A 26,517-nucleotide genomic window follows, 5' to 3' on the forward strand; every position below is an offset into this window, starting at 1 on the left:
ATTAATCAGTCCCTGGTAACCAGACAAGCTCTGAACAAAGGAAATAATTCAACCATGCCAGTTGCAAAACACGACATCAATCAATAAATAACATTACTCACAAAACTTTCTCATTTTAATTTCCTGCACTTTCTGTTAAAATCATAATAGAAACTTTGCATAAATTATTACCACCCCTTGAAAAATGTGAGCTATTTCATAAACCCAATCGACAGCCCGTAGATCCCCACGAGAAAAGCACCAGTATAAACTGATTTTGCACACAATATGAGTCATATTGTGTGCAAAATCAGTCATATTATATGACCCCTTTAATAAATGATCTGCGCTGACTGAAAAAGCATCCAAATCCTGCTATCAACAGATATCTGTGCTGCTGCTTCAAAGCAGAACGTTGCCTGTGTCACCCTCAGCTGGAGAAGGCTTTTGTTTGGCTCCTGATTGGCTCTGAGGAGTTGATGACGGGGAGGCGCGCGCACACATCCAGCACTCCTGCGAAAGTGGGATGACACCGGTGTTTTGGACCTGGGATGACATCTGTGTTTTGAACTTTTGGCCCCCTTTTCTCTCAGAATTGTCGTTTTTTTTTTTTTTTTTTTAAGGCGGAGAGCGGCGTCAGGACGAGCGCGTTGGCTCCGCAGGCGCGCAGCGTGGCGCCCGTACGCGCACATAAAACAGCGCAGCGCAGCGCCGGCAGGTTTGTGTGTTAAAAGACGGCTGGACCGGGAAAAAGAAACGCGAAATCCTCTTTCAACGAGCGTGTGGCGCTGAGACGGAACACCGGCGGCGGGATTTTGGATATGGAGCGGGTGAAGACGCTCGACCTTCTCGTTGGAGTTGCTTTAGTTTTGCAGTGCGTTGGAAATGTCCAAGCCGAGCTCCAGACCGCTGACGGTAAGACCTCAGAGTTTGAACAACAGGACTCCGTGCACAAACGTGCAGGAGGGGATGATTTATTCACGAAGAAAGAAAAAAAAAAAATCCACTTTCAACTCTGTCTTTTGCTTCTGGAAGGTTCGTGCGTAAATCATCTGTTTATCAAGTGCAAATGCGTAATGACAGGCTGAAAACTCAAGACTGGTTTTTTTTTATTGTAATTGTTTTATTTTGGACATCACAATCTGTGAAGATTTGGCGCTTCATCTCTTTATTTCTGACTATATAAAACATTTTCTGCATATTCATTTTCCCAGCGCACCCCTCTAAATCCAGCAATGAAGCATTTAATTAAAAATATGCAAATGTCACTTTCACTCATGATGCATTTAACGATTTCCTTCTTTTCTGTATTATCAGTGAGATTAGGGTTTTTCCAGCTATGTGTCCTTGCTGTTATGACCTGCAACATGCTGTAGTGTCAACCTCTGACAGACCTGATACCAGTAGTGCACATAGTTCATTTACACTCTGTGAGGTAAATGTTTTATGGCTCCATGCATCAGCTACTGCACATGTGAAATGTTACACACTGTGCAAATCTAGTAAATGCTGTATCTTCCCCATGGCATCAAATCACAAATGTGTGATATACTCATGGCAAAGCGAATCATAACCTTATCGCTAATCCTCAGCTTCCCCTTGCTATTGAAAAGTGTCCCCCTGGCTTATTTTTTTTACTCCAGTACCAGGTGGACACCTGGTAAGATATGCACCACCTGAGGTACATCTACCCTGCTGCCAAATGTTCAATTTCAGAGTGATTTCCATGAAACCTCTTCAACCGGTCCTGACTGAAGTCTGGTTTCTCTACTGACCAGTGTTCAGAAAAGACAATCCTCACCCAAAAGACCCTAGTAACAGTGTGTGGCACTGCCCCCTAGTGGCAATGTTAAACTGGAAGAGAAACAGCCACAACACACTTGTGGAAATGACCCCACAGATCATTTGTGCAAGCCACTCTTCTTTCAGCTGTCCATTAGGGGTCACCACAGCAGATCATTCGTCTCCATATCACCCTGTCCTCTGCATCTTCCTCTGACACACCAACCACCTGTATGTTTTCCCTCCACACAATCATAAACCTCTTCTGTCTCTTCACCTCCTGTCTGGTGGATCCAGCATCCTTCCCCCTATCTACCCTGTGCCATTCTGCAGATCTCTAAACTATCTCAGTCTTGCCTCTCTGAGTTTGTCTCCAAACTGTCCTTTGTTTGCAGTCCCTCTGATATGTTCATTCCTAATCCTGTCCATCCTCATCACTCCCAAAGAAAATCACAACATCTTCAGCTCTGCCTCCTGTCTTTTTGTTAATGCCACCATCTCTAAGCCATACAACATAGCTGGTCTCAGTGCTGTCTTATCAACTTTACCGTTCACTCTTGCAGATGACCTGTCACAAATCACTCATGACTTTCATTCCCCTTCTATGCACTAATTCTGAGGTCTTGTAACAAACACAGACAGATTGCAAAGGATTCTGGGTAAAATGTGCCTCTGCTAAACACTTATTGGCTCAGGTCAGTCATGTAAACCAACACATTAATGTGACGTGTGTCGTGTGTTGGTGTTTACAGATAAATGTGCTTTTATAAAATATTCTATTTTTTTATTTGTAAAAACAGGCATTTTTACGGAGCCCTGGAAGTGTCACCGCAAAATGTTTTGCATGTGGAGAGAATGTGCGCACATTTTATGATATTGTAAAACGTGCACTCAATATTGTCTTGACACATAAATGTTGGCTATTCGCCCTATTGACGTTTCAAATCCAACAAAACCTCAGAGAGGTCACCGCACTGCGAGATCTCACTTTAACTGCTGCACACAGACAACACCATTAACATCGCAACATAAAACTATTTTTATATTGTGCCTAAAACTCCCGTGAATATATTCTCTGGGTTTATAGACATTGTCATTGTGTGTATTTTATGTAAACATGTGAGAATCACAGGCTGTCTCTCCGTTATTTTCAATGGGAGCTGCTGTGAGCTACAATCGCTTCCTGATCATGTCGTTCTGGAGGAAAGTGAAGTTTGCTCTTTAACGTCTTGATTATTGTTCTTTACAACACTGTTTGTCCTCTTTGTTCCAGACTACGTAATATATATAATATGTCTGAAATTCGGTTTGCGTTTATTAAATTCCACGCAGATTAAATGTAACAGACACGGATTATTTGTTATAATTGTTTAGCAAGTTTTCAGGGTATCATGCAGTAGTCTCTTATTAACGTGATGAAAAGCATAAAAAATACATTTTTGTAGTATAATATTAATTTACAACTGTCATCGTATTGATTCTCTATATGTTGTTGGTGACTGCAGCGACTCTCTGGCACGCAAGGGATTATGGGATACGTCAGTAGGGGGAATGAACACTACTGGCCAGTAGATGGCAGTAGAGACCTTTAAAACTTGCCAAAACAAAATTCCAGATAATCCGTGTCTGCTACATATAAGATGCATGGAATTTAATAAACGCAGACACAATAACAACGTCTATAAACCCAGAGAATATATTCACGAGAGTTTTAGGCACTAGAGTTTAATGCTGTTCTCCGTTGTCTACAGAGGATGGAGTGCTTTCTTCTTAAAGCAGCTCTTTTCTGTTTTGCCGAGGGTAGAACTACACATCAGCTATGAAACATTTAACAGGTAGGTGCTCAACTGATTGTAAGTTTTATAAATATTTGTAGCTGTTCAATTTTATTTACCACGTTATCGGTCTAAAAATTATCGGACAAAAATTTATCGCAAGATAATTAGTCCGATAATGGTTTTTAAAGTTATTTAAAAAGATAATCTGATAATGAAAACATTATCTTTGATATCGGATTATTGGAACTGTGCCCATCACTGCAAAACAATATTGCAGTTAGGTAACAAATCTTACCGTATTTGTTGTTAACACACGTTAGCATACACTGTTGTACTGATAGGGAAGAAAGTTCCTGTTCAAAGGGACTTAATTGTGCACCTGTCGTACATTTCATGATGTGGAACTCTTGTTTTGTTGTTTGTTTTCTGAAACTTGTTCAGGAAATACTCCTGTGGGCCGTATTTGAGATTATGGACAAATGACCTGTATGGATTCAAGGACTTGTTGGTTCAAAGGCAGTTGTGTTTGTTTGTCTGTCCAGTCGCCATTAGGGGGTAATGCTACATGCTGTTGAGAAAATGTAGTAGAAGAAGCCTGGAGTGGGAAAGGTTTTCACCCTTTTAACCCATCATAGCCTGTTCTTGGGAGGGCATTATGTCTGAAAAGAAAATAACCGCTTTCTTTAGACAGAAAACATCAAACTGCTCATCTGCTTCATTATTCAAGCCAGTCTTCTGGTGCTCAGGTAAATTCCACCAATTAGCCTCTTAAGATATGCAGCAGATACGAGTTGGCATGGATGCATTACCCATAATTGTCTTATCATGCTTCAGAAGTGCAGCAGCGAAGACCTAATGATTGGCGTTGATGCTTCTGAATCGGAACATTCCGGCAGCACAGACACTGTTGTGCAAATTAATACCAACAATCTGTTGAGTTTGCATGGATGAGCTTTTGTTTCCCTTTGCTTCTATTGCTGGCGCTGACTTTTCATCACGTATCAGATAGTGGTTCAAGCTGCTGACACAGAGTGTAAATTAAAGGTGTGTGTTTATGTGCAGACCACGGCTTTACTGGAATATCATCAGTCGTGCTTCATCCGCTCACACAGATTCATGTGCAGTTTACAGTTGTGTCTTATTTATGAAGACAATCAGTCTCCTGGTGCGTGCTGCGCTGTGGCACGTCTGACAGCCGCGCTTCACGAGAAAACCTAACGACTTGTTTTCTGTGGCTCCACTTGGGATTTATGGTTCATGTTTGTCAGAATGAGGCTTTAGAAGTCACAGATTACAGAAAGCTCAGATTATAGATGCAGTAGATGTTCCTGAGTGAAACATTGCCATTGATAAAACAGAGCACTTCCTTGCTTCTCCTCCCTGCTTGAGCCGGAAACATTTACATGTTGCCTTGTTCCAAATTTGAGTCTATGTAGGACAGTATTTTTAGACATTTGGATGAGGTGCTTCCCTTGTCATAGACCGACCTCGACTCTTAATGAACAGCTTTTGTCCGACCTTTGATCACATAATAAGTGCAGGTGGACTCCCCCACTTCTTGGAAATCCATTGGCAACATGTTTGCTCAGCGGAGTGTGACAGTCCAATGACTGGCTATAGGATGTAGTTGAGCTTTCACTGTTGCAGGGGAGGTGCATTGGTAGCACGCTCTGCAGAGCATTGGTGTTACTCAGCTGAGCTGATCATCAAGTCAGTGTTTTGAGACGTCATGTGGCGTAACCTGTGTAAACTTGACGTAACTGCAGTTGTGTCAATTACTACTGGCATGTTGTCAAGGCATGTTCCACGTTTCTTCATTTTTCTGCATATTTCTTTATGCTGTTGGGATCCAGAAAAGGTGATGCATCTAGTCAAGCTTCCAATGTTGACCAGCGGAGATCAATGGAGGCAGACAGAGCAGTAACGGCATATTAGTGGAGGTCATGTAGTGGTAGCAGAGCTCAACCTTTTCCTGCATTTTAGTATGAATGTCAAAGATTTTAAGCATGTTGTGTGTTAATAGCAGTCATTGATGTTCTTTGCACATGGGCCTGCACTCATCCTCAACACTGCCACTATGTGTCTGCTGTGAGTCCATGGTGATCACTAGTGTTTAATGTACCATGTCTTCTGCTGATACCTGGCCAGTGTTTTGTCAGCCTGTGTCGTCTGTGTTTTCTTGCATTTTATCATAGATGTGGAGTAGAGCCCAAACAGTATATTGATATATGACAGTATCAGCTTTATTTTTCATCTTTTACCAAATAAACAATCCAGAAAAAAAACTTTATCTGTTGTAAATTGTCTTACTATGTAGTTTGTCCTGCAGAGGGTACTTCAACGACGTTGTTTACAGTGCTGTTAAATGTGGGTGGGACCACATCACCCCTTGGTCACAGAGGCAAAGCAAGCAGTTGGCATTCATTTTAAATTAGAGTGCACATGTTACAGTGACAAGTGGTATCTATCCCGTCAGGTAGGCGAGGCCACAACAGACGAGAAATCTATTTTATGGAAATGCTGAGCAATGCTACACAGTGACTGCTAGTTTGTTTGAAGGCAACATGATGGCAGTATGACATACGTTGGTTAGTTGTTAATTTTAATTATAGTTATTTATAATAACATTCATGTTTAACATGTAAAACATCAAGCTTCAGATACATTTCTTTGTCACAAGGGTTTGATAATGAAATGTTAGGAATCATTGCCATTTTCTGAATGTATATATTGGCAGATATATTTGTTTCATACATTTTTTACTCCCTACCCTTGGTATTGTATCAGCCCTCCAAAAATCTGTAACATTTTGAGTGTAAAGTAACACCCTGTTTACACCGAGTCTGTGACCAATGTGCGATCGAAAAATGGCCTCTGCTCACCGTCACTCTCACTGGAGTTGCAGGCTGGTCACAGTGGGGTCTCCATGGTCGAAATAAAGATCCCTCCTGGTAGCTGTCACTCTCCACTGGTCTCCAACAGGTGCACAAGTGCATTGAACTGTTTATAACACTGGCAGCAGTTGTGCAACTGGTTAAAAGATACATGGGTCTCATAATTGGTCTCCGTAACTTCCACAGGCCCCAACCCACTCCCAACTTGATCCTATTGCTCATAATAGACTCTCAATTGACTTTGCATGAGGTTGCATCACTGATTGCGGATATTAACATAAATTTCACAGGCGCAATTCAGTTGCAATGCACACTTGGTGTAAACACAAATGGCTCAAACTGGAGACCAGCCAAGACTTGAGAGTTGACAACATGTCTTGTAGCTCGTATATGGGTCTCTGTCCAGTGTAAACGGGCTACAAGTCCCTTTGCCTGCTCCCTTGTTTTCACTCAGAGGTGGATTGTTGAATTGGCAGAAGTTTTACACCAGATGCCCTTCCTGACACAACTTCACAGTACTTGGAGAAATGTGGCAGTGGTGGGGTTTGAACTGGGAACCTTTTGCACTGAAATCAAATGTACTAACCACTTGTCCACCAGCCCTGTGTAATTTGGAGTTTCTGAACAACCTGGTGCTTTCCAGCCTGTCACACAGACAGCGTGTGCATGGCATGTTCGGGGTGAGATAGTGGCGTGTAAAAGAGCAACCACACGACTAGTGAAGTTGAGTGGAGAGTGCCAGTAACTTTGTGGCATTGTGTGTGATGTCTTCTGTGAGAGCATGTCTTTTTCCAAACTATATAAGTGGAGCGATGAAGATAAAAGTCATCTGCTTTACTTAGTGGTCAGAAGTGATTATGTCGGTGAAAAAAGCATCTCAGAGTCTGTTCAAATGAACCGATCACGAGATGTTGATTTCCTTTGCCTGTTCATTCATGAGATAAGATGTTGAGTATGTGTGGGCAAAATTTTACAACATACTGTGAGCAAATGTATCTTTTGTGTTGCATTTAGTCTGCGGTTCTGCGGTGTTCCCCTGTTGAGAGCAGTGGTTGGAACACAGGATTGCTTTGGGGGTTAATTAGCACTTTTGTGTTTTTCAGGGAGGGGAGTTAAAAAGAGATGTTCAGCTTGGGTTTGGAGTGTGTCTGCATGCGAGAAATGGATAATGACTGTGCGAGCAGCGGTCCGACTTCAACGCAGCTAATGTGCTGAAATTGCGGCTGTGTGGGGAGTTTTATATGAGGTTTACCATCTCAATTTCATCTCCAGGAGATTCAGAGTTGTTTGGTAGAAGGTCGATGGAGGGTTAACCAGCACGGGGAGCAGTATGGATGTGTGCAGCTCCTCATCCATCAGGATGCCAGCAGCTGCCTCTGCAATCATACAAACACACTCCCAAGCATCTCTGAGTTAGTGTGAACTCAAAGCTGCGGAGAAGCAGTAGACACGTCGCTGCACTCGGAGCATCAGTTTGACCTTCGCTGCACCCAGTGCAGCTTGGCTTCTTTCTTCTCATCATGATTACGCCTGCCAGCACAAAACGTGTTGTCGGAGGTGTTGTGTCCTTCCACTAAATGAGAGGTCCAGCTTAGTCCGGTTCAAGGTGTCTGTGAGAAGAGCTTGTAAGTCTTCATGGAATCTCACCCCCGCCCTCCTGTCTCTCTCTTTTGCTCGCTCTCTTGCTTTCTGACATTGAACATTTCAGAACAGACAGAATGAGCCAGCCTCTTTATTGGCCCTCTGAATGACCTGTTGAAAGGACCTGCCATGAAAGGATGGCGGAAGATGGGTGAGGGGGTGGCCCTGAGCCACAGAGGGGGTGAGACGAGGAGGAGGGGCGACCACTGGGGTTATTGTGCCGCCCCTTATGAGGCAGCAGTGGGCCACCCCACGCATCGTCGAGACGGGGTTGCCTCCTCCGGCGCACAGCATGGTGCTCCCGCATTAGTCACGCACAGATCCCTGCCCCCTCCGCTGTGGGAAGAAGCTCAGTCTGATGGCTTCAGAGGGCTGAGGTGGTGCACAGGGTTCAATAGGTTCAGAGACAAAGAGCAAAGAGGCCACTAGTTAATGAAACTCTGCACGGCTAAGCTCTTTAGCTTCTTCTCAACGTGGCTCCTTCACTTCCACTTGCTGCAACGCCTTGCATGATTTATGAGATTGGAATGCCATAGTGGCTGAAGCACCCACTTCTTGGCATTTGCACTCGAGCTAAATTGTCCATCTTGTCCATCAAGCTAAATCAAAAAGGTCAAAAAGGCAGGAGACGTGAGCGTTAAAGTGGTCTCATTGTCACACGATATGGATCTGAATGTGATCCGTTCACCGTGAGTTGGCAGACATTTTCCACTTGTGACAAACATCCTTTCGCACAGGCAGTTGCAGAGCGTAGCTTCATCCTCAGGGAGGTTGTTATCTGTCATTCTGCTGCCGCTGCTGTGAGATAAAAAGCACTAGAATCATCAGCTGGAAAGCAAATAAAGTGATTTCTTCTTTTTAAATTTTGGGTTTTGTTGCAATGCCCGCAGGGTACCAGAAGAGGCTTAGAATACATACATTTCCTTTCACAATCCTCAGCATTCACAAAAAAACTGCAGTATCATACCAGCACAAATATTACAGCCCAAAGTACAGTGAGTGATGTCTACTATAAGGTGTGCTATTAAGTAGTAGGCATTTTTAAACTTACAAATATATAGACATTTGTTACATGATTCTGCACAAAAAGATGGTGGTACACATCAGGCAGAATTCTTAGAAATCATCACAGTCTTGCATCACAAATTACAGTGTAAACTGCTCAGACTAAAAAGTGCTGCTATTTTCCAAAAAAACAAAACAAAAAAACAAAAAACAAAATATGCATTTGCTGAATCATATTAGAGCTGTGTACCGTAACGTATATCTGTTAAATCCAACCGGGAGAAAAGTTCTGAGGTGTTTGACAAGTAAACACAGATAAGACCCCATTTAAAAAAAAAAAAAAAAAAAAAAAAAAAAAAAAAAAAACACGGTTTATCATCCCCACCCGCATGCCAAAATCAGCCTGCATGAAATGTTTTTTGCGGAATTTTATTGAAGGACGTACAGCTGGTACAAGAACCGGCACGTCCGTTAGGTGGCAAGTGTGCTTTGGCTGAAGACGGTCGAAGTTTACAGAGCCGAACTCGGAACTTACCGCTTGTCATCAATGACAACCACAGATGTGAGGACGATGCCTTTTATCGTGATACAGATCGCTGACAAAGCCAAGAAGCTGAAGCCATGGTATGGAGTGAGCATCCTCCCCCGAAGGTGACCATGAGCGATATTTACAGCCAGTTTGCATGTGGTACGCTGGACAATGGAGGTAACTTGGACACTAAGTACAACGGTTGCAAGGTGAGTTTTTCCTCGTTTGCTTCTTCTGCTATGGTGACCCGCCATAAGTAGTTTTGGCCGCTTGGTCTGGCCTGCGAGTTTTGTTTTTTTCAGAGGATACTTCTGGCGCTATGTACATATTTTTTGGCTTTGAATCAAATACTATTGCAGAGCCATGAGGCTGGTTTTACTGTAATTCCAAAGGGGAAGTTTCATTTCCCAGCCTCAAAATGTTACTGTATTGTTCTGTACTGTTCCTGTTTCTAAGAAAAAAATAATAATAAAAAATCCGCCAAATCTGATGTCAAAGATGATAAACTAATGTTTCTTATGGGGCCTAATAAAGCCGAGTTTATCCAAAAAGAAGCAATCTGAAATTGAAGATCGGATGTGGGCAGTGACACAGTGGGTGTTCGTGTGGGGGAAAAAGCCGGCCCTGGTGGAGAAATTCAAAAGCAGTTGCTGCACTCTGTTGCTTCGATTGTGGTTTTTATCTCATGTACCGTATTTACCAGAATATAAGTCCCGTTTTTTATAGTCCCGTGCGACTTGTATACTGAAAAAAATCACAAATCACAACAGGAATTTTCTTTACAGTGGAAACGAGAAACACAACATTAAACTGCCTTTTTTGTTTAAAAAGCAAGAGGTGGAAACTTTCTAACTGGGCTCAGTTACATTCAGAATGGTTTGAAACAGTCAGGTCACACTTAAAACACTGTTTATATGAGTGATCGTGATGTTGTAACTGCGAACTGAGTTTTTCCCTCATGTTGGGATTCAGAGGTAAAATACAGTTTGCAGTCATGCTCATTTCAAGCAAATGAATACAAATAAATGTCTTTATCAAACAGCAAAGCATCCTGTGGAATCAAACAAACAACTGATTGTTCCAGTGCATGGAAGTGCACAGTGAAACACACACACAAACACACACAGAGTAAATGCCACAGTGAGCTGAATTAATCTGAACTCTCCTTTTTTATTTTAACCCATATGGCTGGGTTAAAAAAGTCTTAGTGGAGCTCGTGTGCCAATAGATTTCCCTGCCTGTCCAGTACAGGCATTCAAATGAACAGTCAGAAAATTACTACAATTCCACAATAATCATTTAATGTTCTTCTCAAAATCAGCAGTTTCACAGATAAAGTTAACCATTTCCAGCTATATTAGGCCTCATTTATACCTCGGAAAGGAACAGTATCAAATACAACACTCAAGTTCTTGAGCAAGGAACATTTCACCATTTGACACCAATTACACACATAGTTCACCAAACTGTACTGCACTGCCATCATCTTCAGACAAATAGATCCTGGGATTCACAGTGACACCCCCTGAACAGAAAAGAAAACATCACCAAATTTACACTCTTTCATAATATGGAAAAATTCCTCAGTTGACAAAAGAACATTATGTACATACTACAATGTTCACAGCACCTTCCAAAAGAGAGAGGGAGAAAGAGAGAGAGTGTGTAAATGAATGAGTTGGGGAGGGTTCTAAGATGAGTGGGGGCCTGGGGGACTGAGTGATAAATAGAGAGAGAGTGTGTGTGTGTGTGTGCAAGAGGCCAAAATCGAGAGGAGCGACTCACCTTAAAGATGCGAAGAGCTGCCAAACAGTCAAATCCACAGCTGAGACTCGATGCAGAAAACGTTTCTCCAAATCCTCACACCTTGTCCCCATTACGACAGTCATCCCGCTATGAACTATTCAGCGAAGCAGTTGGCACATTTTTTTTTTTTTCTCACAGACCTGAGTGCAATGTGCGACCACACGCCTCCGTAAAAAAAACAAGCAAACCCAAAACTCAAACAGACTTGGCTCCATTTGTAAGAAGTGAGGCTGGAAGCTGGTTTTCGTTGGCATCCTGCTGCTTCTTTTCCACCTATACCAAACTCAGAGCCGCCTACGTGAGCGCAGCCAGTGTGCGGCAGTTTGTGGTTGCTCCTTTATCCCAGGTTCTCCCCTCACCTCCCAAAAACTGTGTCCCAAAGTTCTTCAACTTACTCCAGCAAAACACAGAGACAAAAAAAATAAAAAAATAAATAACCCAAACATAGGTGGGGTTTTTGTTTCCGCCAAAAACAGCAGCACTTAACCAGACGAAAATTCTCTCACCCCCCAAGCCATTAAATTTGATGATGCTGATTGGCCAAATATTTATTGTTTTTCTTTAGCAACCACACACAATTGGTCATTTCGCTGCACTTCAAGGGGCTCTTTGATTGAGCGCCCAAGAAGAGAAATGATACATTCTGTGCTTCTGTCGGTGGAAATGCACTGTTGAATGAGAGTCAGTTGGTGGAAATGTTGTTTTAATAATTCAGATTACATGTAGGCACATACTATTAAGTAAAACTGACTGACATTGACAATACTTTTAAAAAAAATATATTTTATATTTTTTCCCCTCCACATATGGGAGGGCAGTGCCTGAGCGCCCCCTATGGGCCAGCCACCACTGTTTGAACCACTGTCAGTCACTTCAGGAAATTAATCCACAAAGATAAGTCTGTGTTGCCCTCAAAAAGTTTGATCCACGTGTGATAATACATCATTAATTATTAAATGATGAAGCAAAAATTCACAAACAGCTGACTTCACACTCTGGAGACTCAAATAAAATTCAGTCCATCATTTGATCAATAAATGTTCCAAATATGTCCCAAACACTGTGGCTAATTTACAACAGCAGAGGCTAATTACGTCTTCTACTCCTAAACTTGGAGCATCAAGAAGAAGAACAAGAAAATGAACACAAAAAAAGAAAGGAAAAAAAAAAACATAAAAACAAGCTTCTCTGTTCTTAAGAAATAATGTTTTTAACTGGAATACCACACTTTTGAAAAAGAGGGACTATTTTATTTTTGTTCCTATTTGGAAAAAATCTTATTTGCTTTTTTAAGAACATCAAGAAAATTGAGGGTGAGTTTATTAATTTTTACAAATGTACATATTACAAAAAAGTTTTCAAAGGTTCATTTTTAGAACCTTTCATTGCGTTACATGCATATCTCACATATGATCGTCTGTTCAGCGACTTAAAGAAGCAGTTTACTTGCAGTTTGCACATCTAACAAAAATGTTAATCAGCTCTTAGCTCCTGATCATTACAGCAGTGTTTGCGTTATGAATACATAAATAATGCATCGGGTTTTCAAGTGTTTAATTGTTGCCTGTGCACCTCACACGTGATCATCTGTACAGTCAATTTTAATTTCAATTTCAATTTATTTTCATTTATATAGCGCCAAATCACAACAGAGTTGCCTCAAAGCGCTTCAACCCCCAGAGCAACAGTGGTAAGGAAAAACTCCCTCTGAGGAAGAAACCTCAAGCAGACCAGACTCAAAGGGGTGACCCTCTGCTTGGGTCATGCTACAAACATAAATTACAGAACAATTCACAGAACAATTCACGGACGAATATACAAGAAATGCTATTGGCGCACAGGACAGGAGGATCGCCAACACAAACACAACTCCCATCTCTGGATGGAGCTGCACCTTAAACAGAGAGAAAAAAACAGAATCAGGCATCAGAAAGACAAGAAAATACTGTATAATTTGCCAGCATTAAACAACAAGAAAACAGAGAAATACTAAGGTGATCGCCGGCCACTAGCCCTAAACTTCACTAAAAGACCCAGAATTTAGGTAAAGTTGAGGCTGCGGCCCGCTCCAATTACTAATAAATGAATTAAAAGAGTAAAAAGCATAAAACAAAATTGTACAAGTGTGCTAGCCATATGAAAGGGAAAATAAGTGCGTCTTAAGTCTGGACTTGAAAGTCTCCACAGAATCTGACTGTTTTATTGACACAGGGAGATCATTCCACAGAACAGGGGCACGATAAGAGAAAGCTCTGTGACCTGCACACTTCTTATTCACCTTAGGGATACAAAGTAGTCCTGCACCCTGAGAACGTAAAGCCGTAAGGTTTAATTAGGTCAGCTAGGTAGGGAGGTGCCAGTCCATGAATAATTTTATAGGTTAGTAGCAGAACCTTAAAATCTGATCTCACTGGGACAGGAAGCCAGTGAAGGGATGCCAAAATGGGTGTAATGTGGTCGAACCTTCTGCTTCGTGTCAAACGTCTGGCTGCACCATTTTGAACCAATTGGAGACCCCTAATGCTAGACTGTGGTAAACCAGAAAATAGAACATTGCAGTAGTCCAATCTAGAAGAGATAAATGCATGGATCAGGGTCTCAGCATCAGCCATAGACAGGATGGGACGAATCTTCACTATATTTCGCAGGTGGAAGAAAGCAGTCCTAGTAATATTTCTAATGTGGAGGCCAAAGGACAACGAAGGATCAAAAATTACCCCAAGGTTCCTCACTTTGTCAGTGTGATGTATGACACACGAGCCGAGGCTGAGCGTTAACTGGTCAAATTGATGCTGATGTCTCACTGGACCAAGAACCATCATTTCAGTCTTATCAGAGTTTAAAAGTAGGAAGTTTCTAGACATCCAACTTCTCACTGCTGCAAGGCAATCTTCTAAGGATTTTATGTGAACGAGATTACCAGCAGTTATCGGCATGTATAACTGAGTATCATCTGCATAGCAGTGAAAGGTAATCCCAAAATGCCGCAATATGTGCCCAAGAGGTGCTATATAAAGTGGCTTAAAGAAGCAGTTTTCTCACGTTTTGTGCCTCAACATAAATTAGTTCATTGGCTGTGCTCCTTAACCACCTGTGTGCCTTATAAATAAATAATACGCAATTAAATTCAATTTGCTTTTCCTTGCATGAAGTGCTACATGCGACTTGTACTCTGGTGTGACTTATATACTTTTTTTTCTTAAAGAGTCGTGTTTGGACAGGTGCAAATACTCCGCAAAGCGACATTTATTATCTGAAATGCCATGTCTGGATATTAACACTGATGATGTTAAGTCTAATTAAATTCATGGTCTTGAAAACCAGCTTGTGCTTTTTAGGTTTCAGTCTTGTCTTGCCCACAACAAAGACTCTGTCTTGGCTTGGTCTGGGCCACTCCAAAACACCAAAGTCTTGGTTTTCACTCACACTCAACTTGTTATCATCTTGGTCTTGACTCAGACTATATATAGGTGGTGGTGTCCCCAATCCCAAGCTTTGACCCCAAACTGTTTCTAGATAGTGCAGGTTTTCTGTTTTGCCATCCACATGAGCAGGTGATTTCAATAACAGACTGTACTCAGATGTTGTGTTAATCAATGAAATCACCTGGTGGAGTCTGTGGTTGCAATGAAAACCTCTTGACCTTTTCTGGAAGCCGATGGATAGCACTGCCATAATGGCATAAGCAGAAGATAATGGATGGATGTCTTTCCTTTGGCTATTTGTTTCATATAAAGCAATTACTTTATGCTTTTGTTTTCGAACTCAGGGAAAGAAAAAAGAAAACGGGAAAGGATGATGATTTTTTTTTTTTTTTTTTTTAATTCTCTGTACACAACACTTGCATCATAATTTCAGCCCACTTCTCCAAATGCTGAAATTATGTATGGTCTCTGTTAAGCCTTCATGTAGACGCTGCACCAAAATGATGAAAGAAACCAAGGATTTGTTGCACTCAAGGTTGAAAGGACTGGCTTCCCAAAGGGAAACAAAATGTAGCATGCATGAATGAGACAGTGTCGTGTTTCAGTCTATTCAAGCATGCTGAAAAGGGATAAAGTGCCGGCAGAGGAGCCAGTCACCCCAAATATGAGCAAGCTTCATATCTTCAGATTGGCACGAGTGACATCTTGGCATTGTCATTTACAGGGTTTACAGCACACTGCTACATATCTCTGCCTATATAGGCAAGTGAGTGTGAAATTTTTGTCTCACTTCCTCTGTTTGTTTTCTGTTGTATCAGTTAGACTCAATGTGCCATGAGGAGTTGGTGCAGAACAGTCAACATTTTTCTGTTCGGGCCAGATATCAAATATCATGACAAACAAAATGAACACACGATTTTGTCAAGTAGTGAAATATGAGTCTCTACGACTCCTCTTGGATGGGATGCTATGCACTAATTAAGGCACGAATGTACAACCCCAATTCCAATGAAGTTGGGACATTGTGTAAAATGTAAATAAAAACAATACAGTGATTTGCAAATCCTCTTAAACCTATATTCAATTGAATGCACCACAAAGACAAGATATTTAATGGACAAACTGATAAACTTTGTTGTTTTTGTGCAAATATTTGTGTTGCAATGTTTTGTTTTTTGTGCTTCCAACAATTCTGTCTTTGTTACATTGTGTGGTAAGTGCCTGCACATCCACGCTCAGACGCTTCTCTTTCAAACCCAAATTCTTTCATAAAATGAACAAGCAATCACTGCAGCCGGTGCTTCTCACAGCACAATCCAGACTGCTGAACATGTCAAAGCTTTTTTTAGTTACAGGTGTGCAGCAACAAGTGTTATTTACAGTCAGTATGGTAAATCTGTCTGGACTTGTCCTTTCTCAAAAACCGAGCAACAATGTAAGAAGGAAACAAGTGTGGGAAGCCACCAAGACAACTCTAAAGGAGTTCTCGGCTTCTGTGGCTGTGACTGGAGAACCTTTGCAGAGTGTAGCATTTGTCTGTTACATCACCAGGTATACAGTGTCATGGTGGAAAGGCATAGAGAAGGATTTTCCTAAAAAGATGTGAATTTGCAGCTAGTTTGCCAGATGGCACATGGGATATACAAACTTTTGATCTGTTGTCATGCATGAAAATCCTTCTCTGTTCCACTCTGCTATGAAACTGTGGCTGTTGGTGCAACAGCCAAAAGTTACACTCTGTACTAGAGATAGACCAATAATTGGCTGGGCTGATAATCTGCATCGCCTGATAATCCCTCTGGGTACTTTGTTGGGATAGACCGATAATGGGTTGGTCGGATAATCTGTATTGGCCGATAATCCCTATGGGTGTTCTGTTGGGATAGACTGCTAATCTGCTTGACCAATAATCGGCTAAGATGATAATCGCCTGGGGGCAATTATCGGTTGATGCCGATAATTGACATGGCCGATACTCAACCAATATCGGCCGAGCCGATTATCGAGTTATCCCTACTTCGCACTGTTTGTCCAGTCATAGCCACAGAACACTATAGAACTCGTTTAAAACTGTCTGGTTGTCTTCTCCTCACTCATCTCCTTCATACTGTCACTCAGTTTTTGAGAACAGCCTACTCCAGACAGATTTACTATAAGTACTATGGTATGCTGTTTGTATTTTTAATGATTCATGCAAATGAAGTTTAAGACATATTCATTGACTTAGAAATTTTCACAAATCCATCACCTGACTTGACTCACTCAATAAAACCGGCTGTCCGTAAAAGCAATGCTTTGTATTCAGAATAATCTGATATTTACATTGTCTAGTTACACAGACTCTGAAGGTAGAGGCACAGTGTATACAAATAGCTTTAAATCCTAAATGGTTAATGCGTAATTTAATAATTTCTGTTCTACACCTTGAATGAAAACTAGAAAGTCAACACAACATTACAATCTTCATTGTTTCATTTCAACTTTATTGTGGTGATGTAGCGATGCAAACTTTAAAATAAACTGACTGTATTTTCAAGAAATGAGACATTCAGTTGTGTCTTTCATGCTGATTTTTAAAGTTGTTTTTGTTCACACATTATGACTAAAATGCATATGATGAGAACAAATATTTCAAAGTGTTTGATAGTAATCGCTGTTGCCTTTCTTTTACACATCTTGGCATGCACTCTGTGCTGCACCTGCAAATGTTTAATGCAATTATTTGATATATCGAAACATTAAATGACACACAAATTGAAATTGACTGAGATTTATGAGTCTGGCAGCCACATGGAATTAAATTTGTGCACCATCATCTTTCTTTGTATTTGTTGGAAGGAGAACAGTAAACACAGTTCTTTTCCTTTGTTTTTGCAAACTCAGGCCTATAATTTGTTTAAACACAGTTGCTGTTTCACATCTTTAAGGATGCACGATCACACAAGGAATTTGTAATGCAAATTTCATTTGCTTGTATTAGAAAGATAGACCACATATCGATGGCTAAAATCAGGAGGTGGGGCCATACCAGTTATCTACAGTAGTGTTCAGAATAATAGTAGTGCTATGTGACTAAAAAGATTAATCCAGGTTTTGAGTATATTTCTTATTGTTACATGGGAAACAAGGTACCAGTAGATTCTCACAAATCCAACAAGACCAAGCATTCATGATATGCACACTCTTAAGGCTATGAAATTGGGCTGTTAGTAAAAAAAAAGTAGAAAAGGGGGTGTTCACAATAATAGTAGCATCTGCTGTTGACGCTACAAACTCAAAACTATTATGTTAAAACTGTTTTTTTTAGCAATCCTGTGAATCACTAAACTAGTATTTAGTTGTATAACCACAGTTTTTCATGATTTCTTCACATCTGCAAGGCATTAATTTTGTTGGTTTGGAACCAAGATTTTGCTTGTTTACTAGTGTGCTTGGGGTCATTATCTTGTTGAAACACCCATTTCAAGGACATGTCCTCTTCAGCATAAGGCAACATGACCTCTTCAATTATTTTGACATATCCAAACTGATCCATGATACCTGGTATGTGATATATAGGCCCAGCACTATAGTAGGAGAAACATGCCATATCATGATGCGTGCACCAGCATGCTTCACTGTCTTCACTGTGAACTGTGGCTTGAATACAGAGTTTGGGGGTCGTCTCACAAACTGTCTGTGGCCCTTGGACCCAAAAAGAACTATTTTCCTCTCATCAGTCCACAAAATATTCCTCCGTTTCTCTTTAGGCCAGTTGATGTGTTCTTTGGAAAATTGTAACCTCTTCTGCACATGTCTTTTATTTAACAGAGGGACTTTGCGGGGGATTCTTGCAAATAAATTAGCTTCACACAGGCATCTTCTAACTGTCACAGCACTTACAGGTGACTCCAGACTGTCTTTGATCATCCTGGAGCTGATCAATGGGTGAGCCTTTGCCATTCTGGTTATTCTTCTGTCCATTTTGATGGTTATTTTCCATTTTCTTCCATGCATCTCTGGTTTTTTTGTCCATTTTAAAGCATCGGAGATCATTGTAGATGAACAGCCTATAATTTTTTGCACCTGCATATAAGTTTTCCCCTCTCCAATCAACTTTTTAATCAAACTACGCTGTTCTTCTGAACAGTGTCTTGAACGTCCCATTTTCCTCAGGCTTTCAAAGAGAAAAGCATGTTCAACAGGTGCTGGCTTCATCCTTAAATAGGTGTTCCACAAAATTGACAAACTCACTGACTGAATGCCACACTACTATTATTGTGAACAACCCCTTTTTTACTTTTTTTTACTAATAGCCCAATTTCATAGCCTTAAGGGTGCATATCATGAATGCTTGGTCTTGTTGGATTTGTGAGAATCTACTGAATCTACTGGTACGTTGTTTTCCGTGTAACAATAAGAAATATACTCAAAACCTGGATTAATCTTTTTAATCACATAGCACTACTATTATTCTGAACACTACTGTATGTGCATGGTTGCCAGTTTGTACTGTAATGGATGAAGTGATGCTCTGAGCTGAGGCATGCTCCCAGACCTGACCTGGGGTATTGTGGACATGAAACCTTTGTGACGTTATGCTGCGTTTACACATAATGACAACAAGTCCCGAATGCCACGCACTGATTAATTTACTGCGCTGATATATTCAATCATCTTTACACTTATATTTATATTTAGTCTCCCTTTTGACAGTTTTCTGTTATAAATCAATATATATGGCTTAGAACATAATACTGTGATACAGCAGTGACCACGGCGCACTTTTTTTTTTTAATTGGAGCAAGGTGGAGCGCGCAGTGCATGTCATCAGACAGTGAGGATTCTGATAATGATGGAGATGATCCCTCTTTTGTTCTGGACGAGGAACCAGAGCAGGTGGTCCACGGACGTGCACACAGATCTCCACAGATTCTTTTTGCAGTTTCTCCAGGACTCAGGCGCTATTAGCTCCGTCCCAGCGCCGAGTTCTGGAACTCAGAGATGCAGACACACACTGCTCCAGCTGTGGCTCCAGGCGTGTTTCGTTAAAGCGTCGAGATCGTGAGCTTCGGTTTTGTTAAGTTCCTCTTTCGTCCCTTTTGCACTCTTGCTTTGCAGACTGTTTGGTGATAAAAGCTCTTTCGTCCACCTTTTCTCAACGAATTGTGACATTTTTTACTTTTTCCCTTCCCTTCGTTCAGGAATCGTCGTGTGCCGTGTGACTGGGCCATTAACACCTAGAGCCTATTTCACCAAACTCACATACCCATACATTATGATTTATTTCTCAGCTTGTACAAGGTCAAAAATGCAAAAGTTTGGATCAGCTAAAAGACAGGTCCTAGGGGATATTGTGGATGCAAAAAAATTGAATGCCTGGGTCAGAAAAAGTAGCTTGGTTCGAATTCTCAAAACTAGCAAAATGTCTAGGCACTGAATAATCAAAATGTGCCTTAAAACTAGACAGTATTCTTAATTTAAGATTAGTCTCTGTCTTAAAATAAGGAAAATAATCTTGTTTCTTTGCCTGCATGATTTGAAATTTATTCCCTTTCCTTGTTACTGGTTAAATACAGCAGGATATTAGTTGGAAAAACCTATTAAGAAAATGTGAGAGACATTTTCCCAAAATAAGACATTTTTTCTTATGTAAAAAAATGCTTGACAAATTATTTTTCTATTTAGACTAAACTATATTAAAAGTCCTTCTGTAAACAGAACTTTATAAAATCAGAGTATGTGCTATGCTAGCAAATGAAACAGCTGTCTCCATTTTGAACTCAAAATAATTAGTGGTGGTCTTTGGAGGTTTAGTAAGTGTGGCACTTTTATGTATCTGATGCCAGGTTCATCTGGATTCAGGTCCTCGCATATACTAAAATTCTCTCCTGAATAGAATTTTTGGGTTAGATTTTGCTGAGCAAGCAGTGGTGGCATTACTAGCCACCAGAAAAAATTTTTAAACAATGGATTCAAAAGATTTGCCAAGCAGATGGTTGAGTGGATAAGCAGCTGGCCTGCCTATAAGTAGACCTGGGTTCAAATCCCACCCATAATACCTGTCTGTGTCCTTGGACACAACACTTAAGCTACATTTCCTTAGTCCATCAACAGTAAATGGATACCAGACTCTACTGGGAAAGTAACATACATCAGACTGGCGTCCCTTCTAATAGTCGTCAAGGACTCTTTTCAGCTTGACAACACAGAATCTGGAGATAAGCACCAACACCAATGGCCCTTAGGGCCTATATAGGATTAGAAAGGCACTCCTTACCTCACGAATCATCTGAGGTGGTGCTGAAGCAGTACATAAATGTTACGCTTTTTTTTTTTTTCATTGTTTTCTGACACGGCACTTTTTTTTTTTTTTTGGTTTGGGTTTTTTTTTTAGCCAATGAAATAATGGAGTCTCTGTTCAAACTCGAGGCTGAATATTTTGATAATTTTGAAAGTAATTGGCTGTCCATATTTATTTGAACCAAAACTACCTGGGAACAGCTGCTGTTCCTGCCACATGCAGTGTAATCTACTTATTCTCAGAGGAAGGTGCCACAGGAAGGCCGATTTGCTACTAAAAGTAGCACAATGATTTGATGTTGTTGTGTGATGAAGTCATCGCATAAACATAGAACATACCAGTGAAAAAACACAACTTCACAAATGAAAATGTGAAAATCAAAATTGTTGACCAAAATGTTTCACTGACATCTACATGCATGTGATGATGTTATCACGCAATGGCATCATGTCATTTTGCAAGTTTTAGATTCTGATAATTATTTTTCTGTGAAATTGCAGGTTATTTAGCATTAATGATCATATTTCAAGCATGCAAATAGCTATAATGCTGATGGTAGGGTGTTTCCCCAATTTTCCCAGTAGTTTAATGTGGGGAGCGAACTCAGAAGACTCAAAGATTAACAGGAAACGGACTTCAGTTTTAGATGTTGTACTAAAAGATGCTTTCACTAAACAGAGTTGCTACACCACCTTGCAAGCTGCTCACACAGCACTCTTCTTGCCTCTTCCGCCTGCGCTCAAGTCTACACCCAGATGGGCGGGCCGTTGCCCTCAGCGTGGATCAATAAAGTTATGTGATTGGTTGAAAAATGTTGCATTAGACACGTATATCTGAAACTGTATGTTTAAAAGTAAAACTGTGTTTTGTCTGTGTAGCGGGGTAAGCAAAAGAACAGTATGCATCATGGCATCCTAGAGGAGATATGAAGTTATCAAATAGACTGAGGACATGGCCATGAGACATAGTGCCCAACAGTATGGATTCTCTTATAAATGCAAACTTATGATCTTAAAATCTTCACCAGGACAGAAGTCCAACCTCCCTTTACTGATCCACCATCTCTTAATATTAAGATAAATGGACTTCATTTTGGGAGCGCCCAGCAGGGTGGCTGGGTCACTCGGGAGGAGCTCGGAGTCGAGCCACTGTTCCTCCACATCGAAAGGAGTCAGGTGAGGTGGCTCGGGTATCTTTTCCGGATGCCCCCTGGACGCCTCGCTGGAGAGGTGTTCCGGGCACGTCCCATTGGGAGGAGGCCCCGTGGAAGACCCAGGACACGCTGGAGGGACTACATCTCTCGGCTGGCTTGGGAACGCCTTGGGGCTCCCCCGGAGGAGCTGGGGGAGGTGTGTGGATTGGGAGGTCTGGGCGGCTTTGCTTGAGCTGCTGCCCCCGTGACCCGACTCCGGATAAAGCAGAAGAAAATGGATGGATGGATGGATGGACGTCATTTTATATAGCGCTTTTCCATCTGCATCAGATGCTCAAAGCTTTTTAAAATAATGCCTCACATACACCTAAATGTGAGGGTGGTGCCATATAAGATACTCACTACACACCCGGAGCAACTTGGGGATTAATGACCTTGCCCAATGGCCCTTAGTGATTTTCCGGTCAGGCTGGGATTTGAACCAAGGATCCTCTGGTCTCAAGCCCAACGCTTACCCACTAGACCATCACTTCCCCTAAAAGTACCAATGCCTTGTTACAGGTCATAAAGCTAAATTTGTGTGTCAAAATTCATTGCAGATACTTGAGTGCAGCATGGAAGGTTTCTGTTATTAGCCTATAAAGTTGTTCATGGACTGGCACCTACCTACTTAGCTGATCTGATTAAATCCTGTGTACCGGACTGGGCTTTGTGCTCACATGATGCAGGACTGCTTGGTGTTCCGAGAGTAAAGAAAAAGTCTGTGGGTCAAAGGGCCTTTTCGTATCGTGCCCCAGTATTGTGGAATGGTCTCCCAGTGTTGATAAGACAGTCTGATACTGTGGAAACCTTCAAGACACATTTTTTTCCATCAGTGCTACTGTTAATACAGTGTGTTGTATTTTATTCTTTTTGATTCTTTTTCAATTGTATTGTTTTCATTTTTTGCTTTTTTAATTGTGTTTTTAATTTGTTGTTTTTAAACTCATTGTAAATTGTTTTTTAACTGTTTTGTGTGAAGTGCCTTGGGGCGATGTTGTCGTGATTTGGTGCTTTTATAAATTGAAATTGAATTGAAATTGTTTTTGTTTTTTTTAAACCACAAAAACATGAAGCTCTTTTTTTGTTTGTTTTCCCCAGGTCATAATTTACTATTGTTCCTGCAGGTAAAATCATTGTAATGATTATGTCAGGATTAATTGCTATTGGTTCACTAGAGCCAGATATTCACCAAAAAAAAAAAAAAAAATGCTACTTTGATCATCTATCAATGCCTTTGTTGTCAGTTAACTGACCCTTGAGAAAACATAGCTGCCAGTGATGGGAGGATAAAGGACTACTCTTCATAATCCTGCAGGGGTTTCTGGGGGTCACAGAGCATTTTATTTGGAGCACATCATTTACAATGAGCCTGCTCCAATGTCTCCCAGCGGTCCACTTTCTATCCATCTGAGCTCGTCCTTAAGCAGTAAACAGGAGATGATTTCCATCTGGCAGCCTTTTCTTAATGGGAGTAGCACCACCAGCAGGTCTTAATATTTTCCTGTTTACCTCTTGTTTTTGTAGCTCCCTCTTAATTAAATGTGCTCGGGTGATACAAAGTTGGTTAAACAACAGAGGCAATGCAATAAATCAAGTGATTTTGGTGAATGAGGTTGATCTTATGCCAGGTGTTCAGGTTCTTGCCTCTGTGCCCGTCAGCTGTATGGTAGTGGATCCAGGAACAGGGCTTGCTTTGAGTTAGGGAGGCGACGAGTGGTCAGGTGGAACAGCAGATTCTATGAGATAGACACTGCCCAGGTAACTGGAGACTCTGCACAGTGGTATGTCCTGCCTGAACTGCCTAGGAGTTTTCATTGAGATTTCCAGCCCAGTCGAAGAACAACAAGCATCAGCCACAGATATGAAGGGAGGGCTGGATGTGGTGAGGTTTCCACACATTATGATCCAGCACATCATTTTAATGGCCACAATAGATCAAATTCTGAGGAAGAGCGTGTGCAGTAAGTTGGCCGTTCTGCAAACCTTGGCCTGACTGCTCGCAAAGTCTTTAGTACCTCCACATATTTGTTGTGTATGAGAGGGATGAATTGGTTTTGTGCCTGGATTACTTTTTGTTGTTGTTTTTGTTGGTTTTTTTTAAGGTGTTCCTTTACAATCAACCACTTTCTCCTCTTGAGGGTGACTTGCAGTTGTTTTTGCTCTGTATTCCACCTTTTGTTTCAACTCAAAACATCCATTTCAAATAGTGATAGGGAAAGTAGTTCACTGTATGAAGCCGGCTCCATGGAACATGTAGAATTCCAACATTTTGACATCCTATCCCCATGACTATGGTTCTACATTATGGTTTCTTTTTTGTTTTGAAGATGGTGCAGTGCTTCCATTCTGATCACAATGTGTGCACATGTTGAGTTGCTGAAGGATCATTGTTAAAAGCGACTATGGATGAAAGAAATAAGATGATTTATATATACAGTAAAACCCGCCTAAACTGTCATCGTATAAACCGGATATTCACACTCACTGGACAAAAACAAAAGTCCCAATATTTTTGTATGGTTTTCCATGTAATAAACACCGTCTATATTGGATTTTGTAAAACAGATTTTCACTCATATCAGACAAAACGTCTGTCCGATCACAATGTATTTCCATTAAAAACCCCTTGCATGTACTGAACACAGTAGTCTGGGCCTGCCCAGTCAAATGAAAGGCACGAAATGAAGTTCAGCAATGACACTCATCGATTCAAGGAAAGTGGGTACTATATTTCCTTGATTAAATGTCCGGGCATTTATTTATTTTAAACTGTGCTCAGATTTGGGGCCTAAATGACTGGCAATTAACAAAATGCTGCTTGCTGCCTACACTTTAATATGCTGTTATGTTTCACACATATCCCTGGGTGTGGTGAACCCAAGACAACCGCTTTACACCAGAACCTTGAGTGAGTTTTGTCTTAGCTTCACATTTGACAAATACCCAGTCAGTAGACAGACTTGTAGATAGTTTAAACTCAGTGCTCAAAACTACACTCGACATGATTGCACCCCCTGTGTTAAACCCATGCTCCCCCAAATCACAGTCACCTTGGTTCAGTGATTACACTATGTAACAATTTTTTATTTTTGTTTTGTTCCTGGTACACAGTGTGTTTTCCTAACCTGTTATGCCTTAAATAAATAGAAAATAGCTATTATTCCACAGAAACTTTGCTTCTGTGATCAGGACAATGATATTTTGAAATTTGTCTGTTTTCAAGAATATTCTCGATTCGCCTTCACTACTACTGAGTAGTCTTCTAGAATATTCTTTAAATGCTAGAACTGTCCAGAATTTTCTAGAAGTTTGTGCATGAATGTAGTCATTTTTCCATAGACTTTAGACATAAGCAGTTGAAATATAACACTTAGAAGCCAGGAACAAAAACTGTTACATAGTGTCTGCGTGACCTCAAGCATAAAGCAAGAGGTCTAGAATGTAAATGGTGTCATTCAAAATTAGAAGTATTTCACCTTGCGTGACGTGATGCTATCTTAGACTATAAGCATGCATTATTGGCTACAAAGAGGACCTACTACTCTGATTTGATCAACAAAAACAAGCATAACTCAAAGTTCTTGTTTGACACGGTGACAACACTTATGCATGGACAACCACCTGTAGCTCGCTCTCCTTTTACAGCACAAGATTTCCTGGATTACTTTGGGAAAAAAATAGAAGACATCAGGTTAAACATATCCCGGCATGCCTTAACCCAGCCACTACACCCTGCTATTGAGGTGGCCGCCACTACTGAGGTATTACCTAGATTTACAGAATTTGATAGTATCTCACTAGGCATGCTGACAAAACTCGTAATGTCAACAAAAAGCACAACCTGTTTATTTGATCCTATACCAACAAAACTGTTTAAGGCCCTGTGGCCCACTCTTTGGCTGACTGTGCTGGAAATTATTAATCTTTCTTTAACTTCTGGATCTGTTCCTAAATGTTTCAAATCTGCATTGATTAAACCATTACTTAAGAAACCTAATCTTGACCCTAGTGTATTGACAAACTATCAGCCAATATCAAATCTATCATTTTTCTCTAAAATTCTGGAAAAAGTGGTGTCATGGCAGCTTGTAGACTATTTTACTGAGAATAATCTCTTTGAGCCACTGCAGTCTGCTTTTAGAAAATTATCATTCCACAGAGACGGCTCTCACTAAAGTGGTGAATGATCTTCTGCTTACA

At 40.8% G+C, this 26,517-nt stretch overlaps 1 protein-coding gene and 1 long non-coding RNA gene across 2 annotated transcripts in view; both read left to right on the plus strand.

Annotated features, from left to right (window-relative positions):
- Nucleotides 1–518: 518 nt before the first annotated feature.
- The window catches only part of LOC117510706 (plexin domain-containing protein 2-like), a 435,424-nt gene continuing 409,425 nt past the window's right edge, over nucleotides 519–26,517 (plus strand). The window contains 2 exon segments of the mRNA XM_034170533.1: nucleotides 519–762; nucleotides 793–894. Coding sequence (XP_034026424.1) covers nucleotides 801–894 — 94 coding nt within the window. The 5' untranslated portion in view covers nucleotides 519–762; nucleotides 793–800.
- LOC117510739 lies at nucleotides 6,140–26,435 on the plus strand. Its single transcript, XR_004560809.1, has 3 exons — nucleotides 6,140–6,284; nucleotides 20,207–20,211; nucleotides 26,424–26,435. It is a non-coding gene; the product is annotated as an uncharacterized LOC117510739 (long non-coding RNA).

The sequence above is a fragment of the Thalassophryne amazonica genome, chromosome 1, assembly GCF_902500255.1.
Source record: "Thalassophryne amazonica chromosome 1, fThaAma1.1, whole genome shotgun sequence".
In the NCBI taxonomy this organism is placed as follows: Eukaryota; Metazoa; Chordata; class Actinopteri; order Batrachoidiformes; family Batrachoididae; genus Thalassophryne; species Thalassophryne amazonica.